Here is a 13,287-nt window from a genome sequence, read left to right as displayed (position 1 = left end):
TTCCAACATAACCAGCTCTGCTTTTTCATGCTGGGAAAATAAGAGGAGTGTGTTTTTAGTACTAACATTGGTATTTAATAAAGTCCCTTTAAAGAAAGTAAGACACAAGGCAATGGACAGTAAAACACAATGGCCATCAAGCCAGAATATTGGTAAGTTTATCTGTTAGCTGGTAGAAATGTGTACATGTATGTAATATGGTATTTAAAGGTACTCTATGTTAATACATTGATAGCTCAGTTTTTGCTGGCAGTCGTTTTCATCATCTCCATTATAAACCAATATTTTCAGGTGCTTTTTATATATAGTACATATAAAATTCTCTCTGGGCTTAATCTTTGTATACTAGGTTCATGTCCAAGATTATTTATTCTTAAAATAGCTGGTCTGTTTTCTGTTTAGTGAACCAATATTATAGACATTTTCTTTCAATACAGTTTTCAAACTACTTTTAAAATTAACATTTTTTTAAGGATGCTTGGTATGCAAAGAGACTGGTCTTACATGGCTCAGTGGCATAACATTCCTGCAGTGTATGAATGAGGTCAGCCATCATAGTGATCTGATCTATACAGAATCCAAGGTACTTTGGTCCTCTGAATCTGTCCATGTTGCACATAAAAGATATGGCAAGAGATTTATCAGTCTGGATGCTTACATAACAATCCAAGAAAATATTGCATCTAGGCTTGAATCAAAGTATTCAGTGACATTCACAGCTATTCTCTTCTCCTCCCCCCATCAGTAATAGGCTCTTTCCTTTTTTTCTGAGGAAATATAAATTCATTACTACCATTGGTATTGATACTCAGACTGAAAAAAGCATGGAAGGTAAAAAATAAGGACCCATACCTACAGTTGATCCATGCATGAAACCCATTGAAGTCAATGTAAGTTCCAGATGTGGATCAGAATTATTACACCTCTGTGGTGAAGTACAGTTCATCTATGCAAATTAAAGTCAGAATAGCAGACTTAATCCAGAGTTTTCTTAGATTATGGATCAATATAGCAACCATAACTTTACTCTAACATACCCTTGGATATATTTACATACTTCTAGTTTCAGTATATGCAAGGCCGGTCCTAACCAATTGGCAGCCCCTGGCCAAGCAAAAAAAAAAAAAAAAAAAAAAAACCACGCTGGGGAAAGTTTGTCCAGCAAAAATAAAGGGTCAGGGAGTTTGGGAGGTCAGGCCGAAATGCGGTCACGGCTCACCCACCCCTAAGACTGGCTCTGAGTATATGGTAGCTACATATTATTAGGGGTATATAAGTAGATAGACATATATTTACTGTCAGTAAGTTGACACAAATTTATTCATGCTATAAACTAACGCAATTCTATTATTACTAAATTTGTACCAAGGCTACGTACGTTCACTGGAGGTTTATTGGGCTCTAAATTCCCTGTGATTTGTGCTCTGTATGTGACTTACTCACCAAATTATGAAAATGGCATTTTTTCATATGCACTTCCCCAACTTATTCCACATACCTTTGATGTGTTTTTCTGGTGCCCAACTAAAAATTAAGAGAACAGCAACTATTTAAAATGCATTGTTGGTGGACAATTTATTCCTAATTCACAAAGAAAAGACTTTAACCTTTTTTAAAATATATTTGAGGTGCACAAATAATTATTTTGAAGTTATGTTTATACATGATGACCTGTTTGTAATGCAGTCCAATAAAACATGGTAATCAGTGTTCTCTATTTTTTACTGCCTACAATTTTGAAAACCTAACAGCGATTGAAATAACTAGATGTACCCAGGTTTTATTAACCACTCTTCAGATTGTATGAGCAATATAAGAACAATAATTCTTCTGTAGCCTTTTTCATCCATAGATATGAAAAAAGCTTTACATATTAAGGTAAGTTTCATTATCCTCAGTTAGCAAGTAAATATGAGTAATTTTACTGCTTTATACAGTATTCACAAATACAGTAAAATACAAATTTATAAAATACAGTCCATTTCTAGAGGAATAAAGAGGCCATAAATAGGACAGCATTCTTCCAATTCCTGGAATGAGGAGTAACAGTTAATTCGAACTAAGGACTTAGCTGCGGGCAGTTACTTCGGACTAGTGGAATTTTAAATCCTGGGCTTCATTTGCAACTTCGAATGCCTACATTAGCCTCCCTAGTTCGGACTAGGGTGCTAATGTAGACGTACCCTACCAGTGGAAGCAACATTTATGGGTCATATTCTTCATTCATTTACACTAATGTGAATGTATAATATCTCTGTTGATTTTAGTTTAGTATAGTGTAAATGAGAATAGAAAACAAAATGTGATTGTAAACAGAGGGTCAATTCAGATATTTAAGATATTTAACAGAGTTTAATGGATTTCACTTTAAGAGGATTCACATATTTAAAACGGTATTTCAGTAAGACTTTCAGTTTGGAAACCATTGTTCATTTAATGGGAACATTGCTCGTGATTGAAGCTAAGCTGCCTTCAATTCTTCAGCTAACAATATGGACTGATTGTAATCAGAAGTATCATCTTTGAACTCTCCCCACTCCTGTAATACAACTCACTTGTGCATCTAATTTTCTTTGTGAATTAGAAAGTAGCAGGAAATCTCTAGGAAGTCTGCTTTCCAGTAAAAGACAGCATATCTATAGCATACCTTGTTTGTGTGAATCAAACTTAATCATTGCAAACAGGAAAATAATATACCTTATTTTCTATAGTTGTTGGAAATGAAGAGTGCACTTTGAAAATTGAAGCTACTCTGTGTGAATAATAAATACAGTTAAAAATGAGTCCCAGCAAAGCCAATTTTATGTAGAAGTCTGTTTTAAAAATTAAATGTAAAATTTGAAATTATTTAAATGTAAGGAAAAATTATTGCTATATACTCTCAATATAGTACTAGGCCTTTTCTTCTGTATAAAAATGTCCTTTCTGAAACTGCATGCACCTTTTTGTTGTTTGGCTAAAGAACTGAATATTATTGGCTTGAAGGCTCAAGAAATCACACCTGACGGACTCAGTAAAGTTGCACATCACTTGACTGGAAATGCAACTTGACCTGTACAAGTCTAACTGAGCATGATCTCAGATATGCATTTGAAGAACAACCTTATTTTGAACAAATTTTAAAGATCTCTAGCTTCAAATGCTAATACTTTGATTTTAAAAAAATCTTCGACTGAATGTTTGCTAATTTACCTCTAGAACAAACAATCTGCAATCACATGTTTCACACAAATAAGGAGACATTCCTTGCATTATCATCTCAATGTAACAAAGAAGCTATTTTATTTAACTATCTAAAATGCTCATTTTTGATGAGGGGAAAAAGATCAGACCCAGCCCATTTTTCAGGTTTACATTTTTCCGGGTTTTTAATATAATTTAACTGCTAGAGGACAAGAAGTCCTCCTGGTGAAAGCATTAGAAGCAATGTGATCAAATACATGAAATATTTAAATAATTGGTTGGACTTGAATAATTTTCTTATTATTTTTCTCATTCCAACTATTACTTAGCAGAAACACACGCTACAGCATTTCCCAGTGTTTGAATTGCAGTTCTATTACACTTTGCCCCAAAGCATTCCAACCAGTGGTTGAAAAATGCTCTCTGATTTCCCTCTGTGATACAGACATCTCATAGGAAACAGATGCCTGTCACAAAACATTTTTGTCACTGTGACAACACCACCTTCCTGTGCACCCTTGTTCATTGCTGACTGTGCTCTTGTTTCCCTTCAAGGTCTGGCGCACCTGATGATGGGCGACCAAGGTATGGGCTCTGTTCCTTTTCCACTCTGCTTTCATTGTTTCTTCTTGTTCTGTAGCTGCTTTGAATCCATCACTGCAAAAGATGGGCAATGCTTGAAAGCTGTCTTTGGCTGCAAATAAACACATAATTTTAGTTACAACTTTCTTCTTTCATTATATATATATATATATACTTATATATATAGTTTGCTCTTTAAGCTTTGTTCCTTCTGTCTCCCCCATCTCCCTCTCGCAAGTTAATAAATGAAAAAAAGTGAGAGCTAAGAAGGTATTGAGAAATCCCATGTGTTTATCAGAAAATACAATTATGCGTGATTCTGTTAAAGACAAAAGAAGCGCAAGAGCACTGAACAGATAGCTTCGGAAAAAAAGATACTCAGTTTATCATATTGTACCCAGTGAGGAGTCCATTTACATTAATGCATGGCTTATTAGAGACATGCAGAAAGCACCTGCTCCTGGCTTCTGGAATGCTGAGAATACAGTTTTGCAACACAATCAAATCAATGTTTTTCTCTTCCTTTGTCACTGTTTGTCACTTCGGTGTCACTCTTTCTTTTTAAAAAGCATGGGTTATTTCTGTGTATCTCTGCATGTACATGATTGGAACAAATAAACAAAATTCCCAATGTGATACTGATTGCATCTCCATTTGTCTTTAAACACTTACTTTAAACTTTCTCTTTTCATGTTCAGATACTATTGCATTTACATATGCTCATGACTCTTACTGTTGTTTCTCTCCTCTTCTTTATTCTCTCTTTGTCTGGAAATGCTTTCTTCATGGAACCATTTCATCAAATCCATAGGTAAAAGTAAAGGTATTACATGATTTTCTTTATTTTTAATTCCATCTGTATACTTTAAAGTATGTCTGAGTTATGCAAATATATTTAGAGCTTTTTGCACTGATAATGTGAGGTAGGTATGTTTTTACATCATTTCCTGAACATAAAGGTAAGGAAAATAGGGTTGATTGGTTTTTTCGTTTGTTTTGGGGGATTTTGTTTGGTAATATTTGACTTTCTTTTGTAGTTTGCCTTTTTTATGAAAGCATTAAAACAATTGGCTTTAGTCATACTAACTGAACCTAAAATTATAGCATACATTCATGATGAATTAACAGGCACTTTTTGAGTTATGAATCCTCCTGTTCTCAGTGAATTGTAGTCTGTAACATTAGACACAGACAGAAGTACAAAGTCGCCAAACAGTGACACGGTCGAGGTAATGTGTCCAGCATTAATCTATATCTTGATGTAAGTCTAAGCATGAATAACACTGGCTTCAAGAAGTTCCTGCTATGAGCTGGTCGTCTGTTTGTAAGATTTTTCTTATAATATATTAGTTTTGTACATATCTGAAGTGAAAATGGGACATGGAGAAATGTGAAGGAGCAGGCAACAATGCAAAAAGGATAGTTTTATATTTGGATTCCCCCCCCCCTTTTTTTTCCTGGTATGAGAACAAATCAAGCCAGGTATATTTCATTGCACCACTTGGTAAGTCTGATGTAGAATATATTCAACAATAGCAAGAATTTTAATGTTCTAAAGAAATACCAGCTTCTGTTCCTTGTGTACTAGTTCAGAACATGAAATATGTATTGTTTTATTTATATCGAGAAATTAGCTTCCATATACTAAACATCATTACATCTATTTTTGTTGATCATTATAATGTAGTTTTCCGCATTTTAGTGACCATGTGTCAGGAAGTGACTGTGCCTGGCATGTGACCTATGATTTGGATTTCTGGTTGTTTTACAGTGCAAACTAGACAACTCAGAAGCACGTTGAGTGTTTTAGCCCTTTGCGTTCCTTGGAAGGAAGAGTGTGTGACATAAAACTGTAATTCTAGTGTTATTAGCTCCATTGTATACATTAAAATTCTTCATATAGGCTCAGTTGAAAAGAGACATAATATTTAAAGCATTATATGTAAAACCCTGCAAATCCACAGATATCTGCTTTATTTCCACAGGAACCCACATCCGTGGATGTGGATGTGGATATCCGTGAATCATTTTTACTGATGCGGATGTAGATACCAATTTTGTATCTGCATAGGGATCTAGTTATATGAGTTCTGGATCTTTGATTCTTGTTGTTTTATTAAAGATTTCAAACAAATGGAAAAAGACACTGTTCTTAAAACTTTTCATTATAGTTTGTACCAGTTACCTTGCTTCCTGAATCAGCAAATGGCATCTGTCAGGAGATCATGTATATCACAATGAATGTTTTACAATACTGGCACATTATGTATGGCATTTGAAATACATTGTTAAGAAGATTATTTCACAGACTAATTTTCCAAAATAAATTTAAAAAAGTAATTTTTGTTCCTATTTAGGCAAACAATCTTTTTATTTTTAAAAATTATATTTAAAAATGTGAAGTTAGAAGATATAAGAAGAGCTAGATTTAATATCTAATTATATTAGAGTGATATAATTAAATATCAGAACCATCTAGCCAATTAATTATTTGCTTTAATGTACTATTCTCAGAGTTTTTCTTTTATTATATTTATTCTGTTTATGTGGGAGTATTGAGTACTGATTTCTGTTTTGATATTTTCACTGACATTTGTTCTGTAAATATGGTATAGAAGATAAAAATGCAAAAAACGAGAAATAGGAATATCTAAATATTTATAACATATACAATAGTGAGTATACATTGGGCCAGCTGTGGTAAATTGTCATCATTCAACTGACTTTTTTGGAAACTACACTAATTTACGCCAGTTGAAATTTGACCTTGAAACATCAGATGTATAAAACTGCTATGACAAAACACCTTATAACAAACTTCATCCTAACAATTTTATGGAGATTTTCATTGGCAAATTCCTTTGGACCTGTTTAATTCTTTCATTATAATTGGCATTGACTTTAGTGATAGCTTCTGGCAATGGAAAAATGATTTCAGACTTCTTTGTGCTAACATCAAGACCAAGTCCTCTCATATTTTAATTAAATACTTTGCTTTAGAGGTCAATTGGAAATGCAAAACTGTATCTATGCAAAGATATTCACTCCAAGATGCCTGATTAAGGAATCTTGGGCCTATTTGGCCACCGTTTTAGGACTTTTACCTGTGTTTCTTGTACATCTTAAAACACACAATTAGTTTTGTTGTATGGGTCTAGGTAAATAAAAATCAAAACATTTTAAAACTGAACATCTGAAAAGCAGAAATAAAGATTTCCAGGTGTTTACACTGACCAAGTAATGTCTGAAATGATGGCCCAAATTTTGCTTTCGTATGAAAGCATAATGCCCAAGAGAGGACTGCAAGATCACACACAAAGTGGATTTAGAAGACTTAAAACACAGTAGTTAATATTTTTAAAGCTGACTAGGTGATTTAGGAACAGGCCTCCCATTGCAATTAATTGGAAAAGTGTGGGTAAATCAGATTTAAAGATCTTCTCCAGTATTCTCTGAAATATTATAAATATTCTCAAAACATGGTGTGTCTAGGCTACAAGGTTTTTTTGAAAAAAGTAACCTTTTTTCGAAAAAACTTCACGTGTGTCTAGACTGCTGCCGAGTTGTTTTGAAATTAAATCGAAAGAACACGGCAGTTTTTTCAACTGCGATAAACCTCATTTTACAAGGAAGAAGCTCTTTTGAAAGTGCTCTTTCAAAAAAAGGCATTCTTGAATGCAAACAGGCTTTTTGAAAAGAGAGCATCCAGACTGCCTGGGTGCTCTCTTTTGAAAAAGCAGCTCACTTATTTGAAAAGTAATTGCAGTCTAGATGCTCTCTTTTGAAAGAGGCTTTTTTGAAAGATCCTTTGAAAAAGCCTCTTTCAAAAGAGGTTTGTAGTCTAGATGTAGCCGTAGGGTGCATCTACATAGCAGCATTATTTTGGAATAACTGACGTCTACACAGCAATTTTCCATTATTTCAAAATAATTTTGAAAAAACTGATGGTTTATTCCAACTTCTGTAAACCTCATTCCATGAGGAATAATACCTATTCTGAAATAGCTATTTTCAAACAGCTGTAGTGCGGATGCTCCACTGCTTCTATTTTGAAATAGCTCCTCCCCTAGGCCATTTAAAGTAATTACTCCTCAGTGCTTCTTGGGGCTCTAAATCTCGGTAGCGCATCCACATTAGAGGAGCCTGCCTCGGACTAATTTCGAGGCTTCCATGTAATGTAGACATGCTATTTTAAAATAAGCTATTTTGGATTTCTTCTGGAATAGCTTATCATATATATAGTAGCCCAATGTCTGTGAGTCTGTAACGCTGAAATGCTGGCTGTTCCCTCTGGGAGGAGCTGTTGCCTGAAATGCTTGCTGTTCCCTCTTGGTAGCGCTATTGCCTCCCTGGCTGTTCCCTCTGGGCGGCCCTGTTGCCTGAGTCACGTCCTTCACCTCCTGCCGTGGCGCTCGACTGACTTCTGCAAAGCTCAGCCGGACCGCTGCGTGGGAGCAAGTGGCGCAAGCGACTGTTTGGGCTCCGCGCTCCCCCGAGTGAGAGGCAGGAGGGGGAGGAGAGCTGAGAGAGGGGCAGGGAGGCAGTAGGAGGAGGAGAGAGACAGAACCAGAACCAGAGCCAGAGCCGGAGCCGGAACGAGAGACCGGAGGCTCAGGAGAGAAGACCAAAGTGGAGGAGAGACCTGAAAATCCCATCTTATGATGGGCTAATTGGCTAGTTCTAAGATAAGTGTGCAGTGTAGATGTACCCTACTGTCCTTTAGAGAAAGGAGAACCTTGACAGAGGTTATTGCATTTAGGAAAATTTCAGTACTCAAGGCCACATATCTTCATCCATTCACACAGCTGGATCACACCAAAAGGAAGTGCACGCAGATGAAGGGCCATTTAATCTAATAACTTTGAGGAAATATAGATCCTGGTTTACATTATCTGTGATTATTTTTTTTGTAAGTATTGTGCCAAACCCTAGCAGGAGCTGGGAACTTTCAATTCATTGAAGAGAGTTGGGGTTGTTGGCTTATTTCTTTATGTAATGAGAATTGCAGGTGCTCAATCAGCTCTTTATAGAATTGCATCCATTGTGAATAAACAAAGTGGATAAAAGTGTTTGTACCTTAACAAGTTATCAAACTGAATTATTAAGTGGTAAACAGTAAAATAAATAAAATAAGATAACTAGGTATAAAACATAAAAGTATTTATAGTTTTTGGTGATAAATTCAAACACAGTTTAGATTGATTGTGTTACCATTTTCTCTGAACCTTCCTCATCTCCTTTTGGTGAGACTTCCCACATACACAGTTGATCAAGGCTTATTTTGTATATTCCTACAAGCTATTTTGCCTGTGAACGTAAGTTCATGTTTTATTTTTCACAAGGAATGACTTTTAGCTCTCGAAAGGAGCCAGAAAACGGTATTAACAATGCAACCACCAGAATAAAATAAATGGCTATGACCTCTTTTTAATGTTGCTATTCTCTCAACCTATATATATATATATATTTCCGGTGGGCCAACAGAATGACATAATCACGTCATTCTGCGTCCCACAGTCCTTCTACCCCTCAGCCGTCTTGACAGTCTATGGCTCTTGAGCAGCAGCAGCACTAAAGGTCAGCTACTGCTGCTGGTGTGCTTGTGGGGCAGGGAGGAAGAAAATTCAGGGCTCCGGCAGCGGGGGACATGGAGGAAAGCCAGCAGATAGACCTGCTGCTGTGGGGAGCCGGGGCTGGCTGTACCTCGACAGCTGCCCACCATGTGGTGAGCAGCTTCCGGAGTTTTAAATTGTGCTGATCCGGCAGTGCAGAGGGAGTGGACCTTGCAGTAAGGCCGGGGGCAGGGAGCAGAGAGGGCCACAGCAGAGGCCTTCTGCAGGGGGAGGCTGAGCCTGGGGAACATCCCCACCTTGGGCCTGGTCCTTGCTCCCCTTCCTCCGAGCAGCTGGGAGGAAAGAGCCAAAGCCCATTCCCCGCTACTGGTGGCCAGGGGTCAGAGAGCAGGGCTGGGGAGAGCACAGGACTCGGCAAGAAGCCAGGGTCCCGCTCCCATCCTTCCCAACAGCCAGCAGAGGGGGGGGGAGAAGGCAAGGGCCCTGAACCTCGCCCCCCTCCCTCCCAGTCACCAGGGGTGGGGAGAGAGCATGGGGCCCAGCAAGGGGCCTGGGCCCCACCCCCTTTCCATGATGGCAGCTGGCAGGGAGGTGAGATGGGGGACAGCCAGGGCTGGAGCGGCAAGCGGGGGAAGGGATGTGAGACCTCCCCCCTCACGGCCAGAGAGAAAGAGCCGGGGCAGCCTCTGCCCGGCCCAAGCCTCCACAGCTGGGGGAGACCCGGGGCTGCCTACCCCAAAGAGGGGATTTGGTGAGCGTAAAGAGCAGGGGGTATCACCCCCTGGTGGATTTCTTAACTATATTATATTTGTATGAATATTCTGCTCTTGACTGTGTATTTTATTTTGACTAATACTATGTCTGCTCCTGTTCTCTTAGACTATGGGTTCAATACAGTTTTAAATCATGTATACTAATAATTCAAGTTCACAAGAAACTAATAAATGATGTCTGACTAGGAAATAGCTGTTTCTACAAAGACTAATAGTGTAAATAACACTCTCAGATTACAGATTTTTGATGTGTTTGGCACAGTGTATGTACATGCAGATAAATGACTTCAGAGTGTCTAATATTTGTGTCTACTTCCTAAATAATATAAACTAAATTCTGTACTGAAAAATCCTATATGCAACCTGTGTAATGCAAATAGGATTCTGTTGAGTGTATGTCAGTGCAGCACTTCTCCATCACATGAGGCTATCTGGAGAATACAATGTAATGACCAGAAGGACAAAAAGACTTGGAGAGTTAAATATTTTAAAAAACTCTCAAGTGAATGTCAGTATTGAATGCTTTACTGCATTCTGTTAATTGTTATTGGTTAATTGATACTTGTATTCCTACTGAATAGTGCCTCACAGTTGTCTTTGCTGAACTCAGTGAAATACTACCTCAGTTGAAGTCAATAGTAAAAGTCCATTTGATTTCATTGGAGACAGTTTTACTGGTAAAGTAAGATACTAACCATTATAAATAAGAATATTAGAATCTTACTCTGTTTATTCTGCATTTGGACACTAAGTATATTAAAAGATAAACTATTGTTAAATTTTGCTTGACTCAGTGCAGATGAATTAATTTAAGAGTTTCCTACAGAGTGGGGTTACCAAGGTTTGGGAATGTAAACTGTTAAAAGTATGATAAAGTGATATGATAGAAAAACTATAAAGTAATGCAAACGCAGGGTATGTCTACACTACAGAGTTTTTTTCAGAAAAAACTTCAATTATGTTCACACTGCAATCACATTCAAAAGAACACAGGGGTTTTCTGACATTGGTAATCTTCATTCTATGAGGAAGAAGCCTTTTTCCAAAAGAAAAGGCGTGTGTGGATGGGGAAGAGGGAGTTCTTTCAAAAGAAGAGGAAAGAGGAAAAAACACAGGTGTCCTGGTGGCCACTCCATCCATAGAAATCTCAGTTTACATGCAAGATAGCATCCATTCAGTTTCCGATTCTATCTTTCGAAAGAGCAGATCGCTTTTTCAATGCGCTTTTGCAGTGTGGCTGCTCTCTTTCAGAAGACGTTTTTTCAGAAGATCTCTTCCAGAAAAGCTTCTTCCAAAAGATTTCTGCAGTCAAGACATAGCCTTAGCTAGTGAACTTCATGATTATCTCTATTTACAGAGAAGGATAAATCAATGAAGTTTTAAAATTTCTCAAATTTGTTAAACTAGTTACAGGACACAAATATTTTGATATGTATAAATAGGACCAAAACAACATGGAACTTTCAAAACTGTTCTAAGTTAATTTTCATAAGTATTAAAATAAATAAAAATAAGAAATGTAATGTAAAACATCTGAAAATGTATATAGTCCATTGGCATACCAAAATGAAACAATGTCCTAATCTGTTTCTGCTCCTCTCCTCCATGGGAAGTACCAGCAAAATACCAGTTTCACAGTTATGTAGAAACCATAGTGGAATAATAGCAGGTATTTCTAAACTTTATGAAAATTAAATTTGTGTGTGTTTGTGCATCTGTCTCTCTCTCACACACACTTTTTTGTGTACACTCTCTCTCTCCTAAAATATTTATCTTGCTATCTGCATGACTTATAGCTAATCTCGCCAGTTTCCCTTGAAATATCTCATTGAAACATATTCCGAACTACTCTGTCACAAAAGTTGAGATTCATAAGTACTTAAAATTGCATTACATTAAATCAAAATGAATGACATTTCCAATGAGTGAAAACCAGCAGGTTTATAATATGTCAGGCAGTTGAAGTTGCAGATGTATCTTTGTGTGTTGAGTTATGAACAATTAATACTCCATAAAGTAGAAACTAGCACCATAAAATGACCATTCCAAGAAGTTTTTGGATAAATTATGTGGCTAAAGAAAAATCAGCTATTATCAAAAGCAGAACTGGAAGTTCTGTCTTGAGACTCAGACACCCACAAAATGTACCTCGGATAGTTGTGGCTTAATCAGCAGCATGTGTGAGAGAATTTATAGATAGAATGACAATTTGGGAATGTTTAAACACGAGAAATGAAATAATTTATTTAAAAAAATATAGGAAAAATCAGCACACAGATCATCAATTCTAGCACTTCACCACTGAAATACAGTTTTTCTCTTATGCCTAAGTGTCCAGATCTTTTCACACCCATCACCATATTTATTCTAGGTCTTATTCTGGTCCATTCCCAGAAAGGAGACAAGATTAGGCTGGGACTGCTATAGTTTTTAAGTCAGAATGTTGTTTTATTAGGGAAAAATATTGGTGAAAAAGTTGGATGTATTCAAGATTTAGCACAAACATTTCAGAGTGGATTGAGCAGACAAAGGAAACAATGTCGCAAAACCACTCAAAGCTCTTACAAGAAGGAAGATATGAATTCTAGGCCAAAAAAGTAGATTGGGATTTAGTGAAGTTGGGAAAAGAGAAAAACTATCAAGGTAGAGAGCAGGAAAACGTTTCCTTGCAGTTAGACAACAAACAATTTTATAGCAGAAAAACGATGTGGTTTTTGTATACATCTTTGCATACTTTGTTATTGTAGTTAATGTTGGAGAACAAAAGTTAGAAGCTACAGAAGGTGCATGTTAGCAACAAGAGGCTACGTCTACACTGGCCCCTTTTCCGAAAGGGGCATGGTAATTTCAGAGATCGTAATAGGGAAATCCGCGGGGGATTTAAATATCCCCCGCGGCATTTAAATAAAAATGTCCGCCACTTTTTTCCGGCTTTTAGAAAAGCCGGAAAAGAGCGTCTACACTGGCCCCGATCCTCCGGAAAAAGCGCCCTTTTCCGGAGGATCTTATTCCTACTTTGAAGCGCCCTTTTCCGGAGGATCGGGGCCAGTGTAGACGCTCTTTTCCGGCTTTTCTAAAAGCTGGAAAAAAGCGGTGGACATTTTTATTTAAATGCCGTGGGGGATATTTAAATCCCCCGCGGATTTCCCTATTACGATCTCTGAAATTACCATGCC

The 13,287-nt window shown here is 37.1% G+C and overlaps 1 protein-coding gene across 9 annotated transcripts in view; it reads left to right on the top strand.

Moving 5' to 3' along the window:
• NRXN1 (neurexin 1) overlaps positions 1–13,287 on the top strand; it is a 1,118,405-nt gene that overhangs the window by 134,583 nt on the left and 970,535 nt on the right. For all 9 annotated transcript variants that reach the window (XM_075925467.2, XM_075925456.2, XM_075925455.2 and 6 more), the window contains one exon: positions 3,739–3,768. In XM_075925467.2, the coding sequence (XP_075781582.1) occupies positions 3,739–3,768 (30 nt within the window). The remainder of the gene's footprint in view (positions 1–3,738; positions 3,769–13,287) is intronic.

This window comes from Pelodiscus sinensis, chromosome 3, assembly GCF_052426305.1.
Source record: "Pelodiscus sinensis isolate ZL-2025 chromosome 3, ASM5242630v1, whole genome shotgun sequence".
Lineage (NCBI taxonomy): Eukaryota > Metazoa > Chordata > Testudines > Trionychidae > Pelodiscus > Pelodiscus sinensis.
The sequence above is the reverse complement of the archived record's forward strand: the minus strand, read 5'-3'. Positions and strand labels throughout refer to the sequence as shown.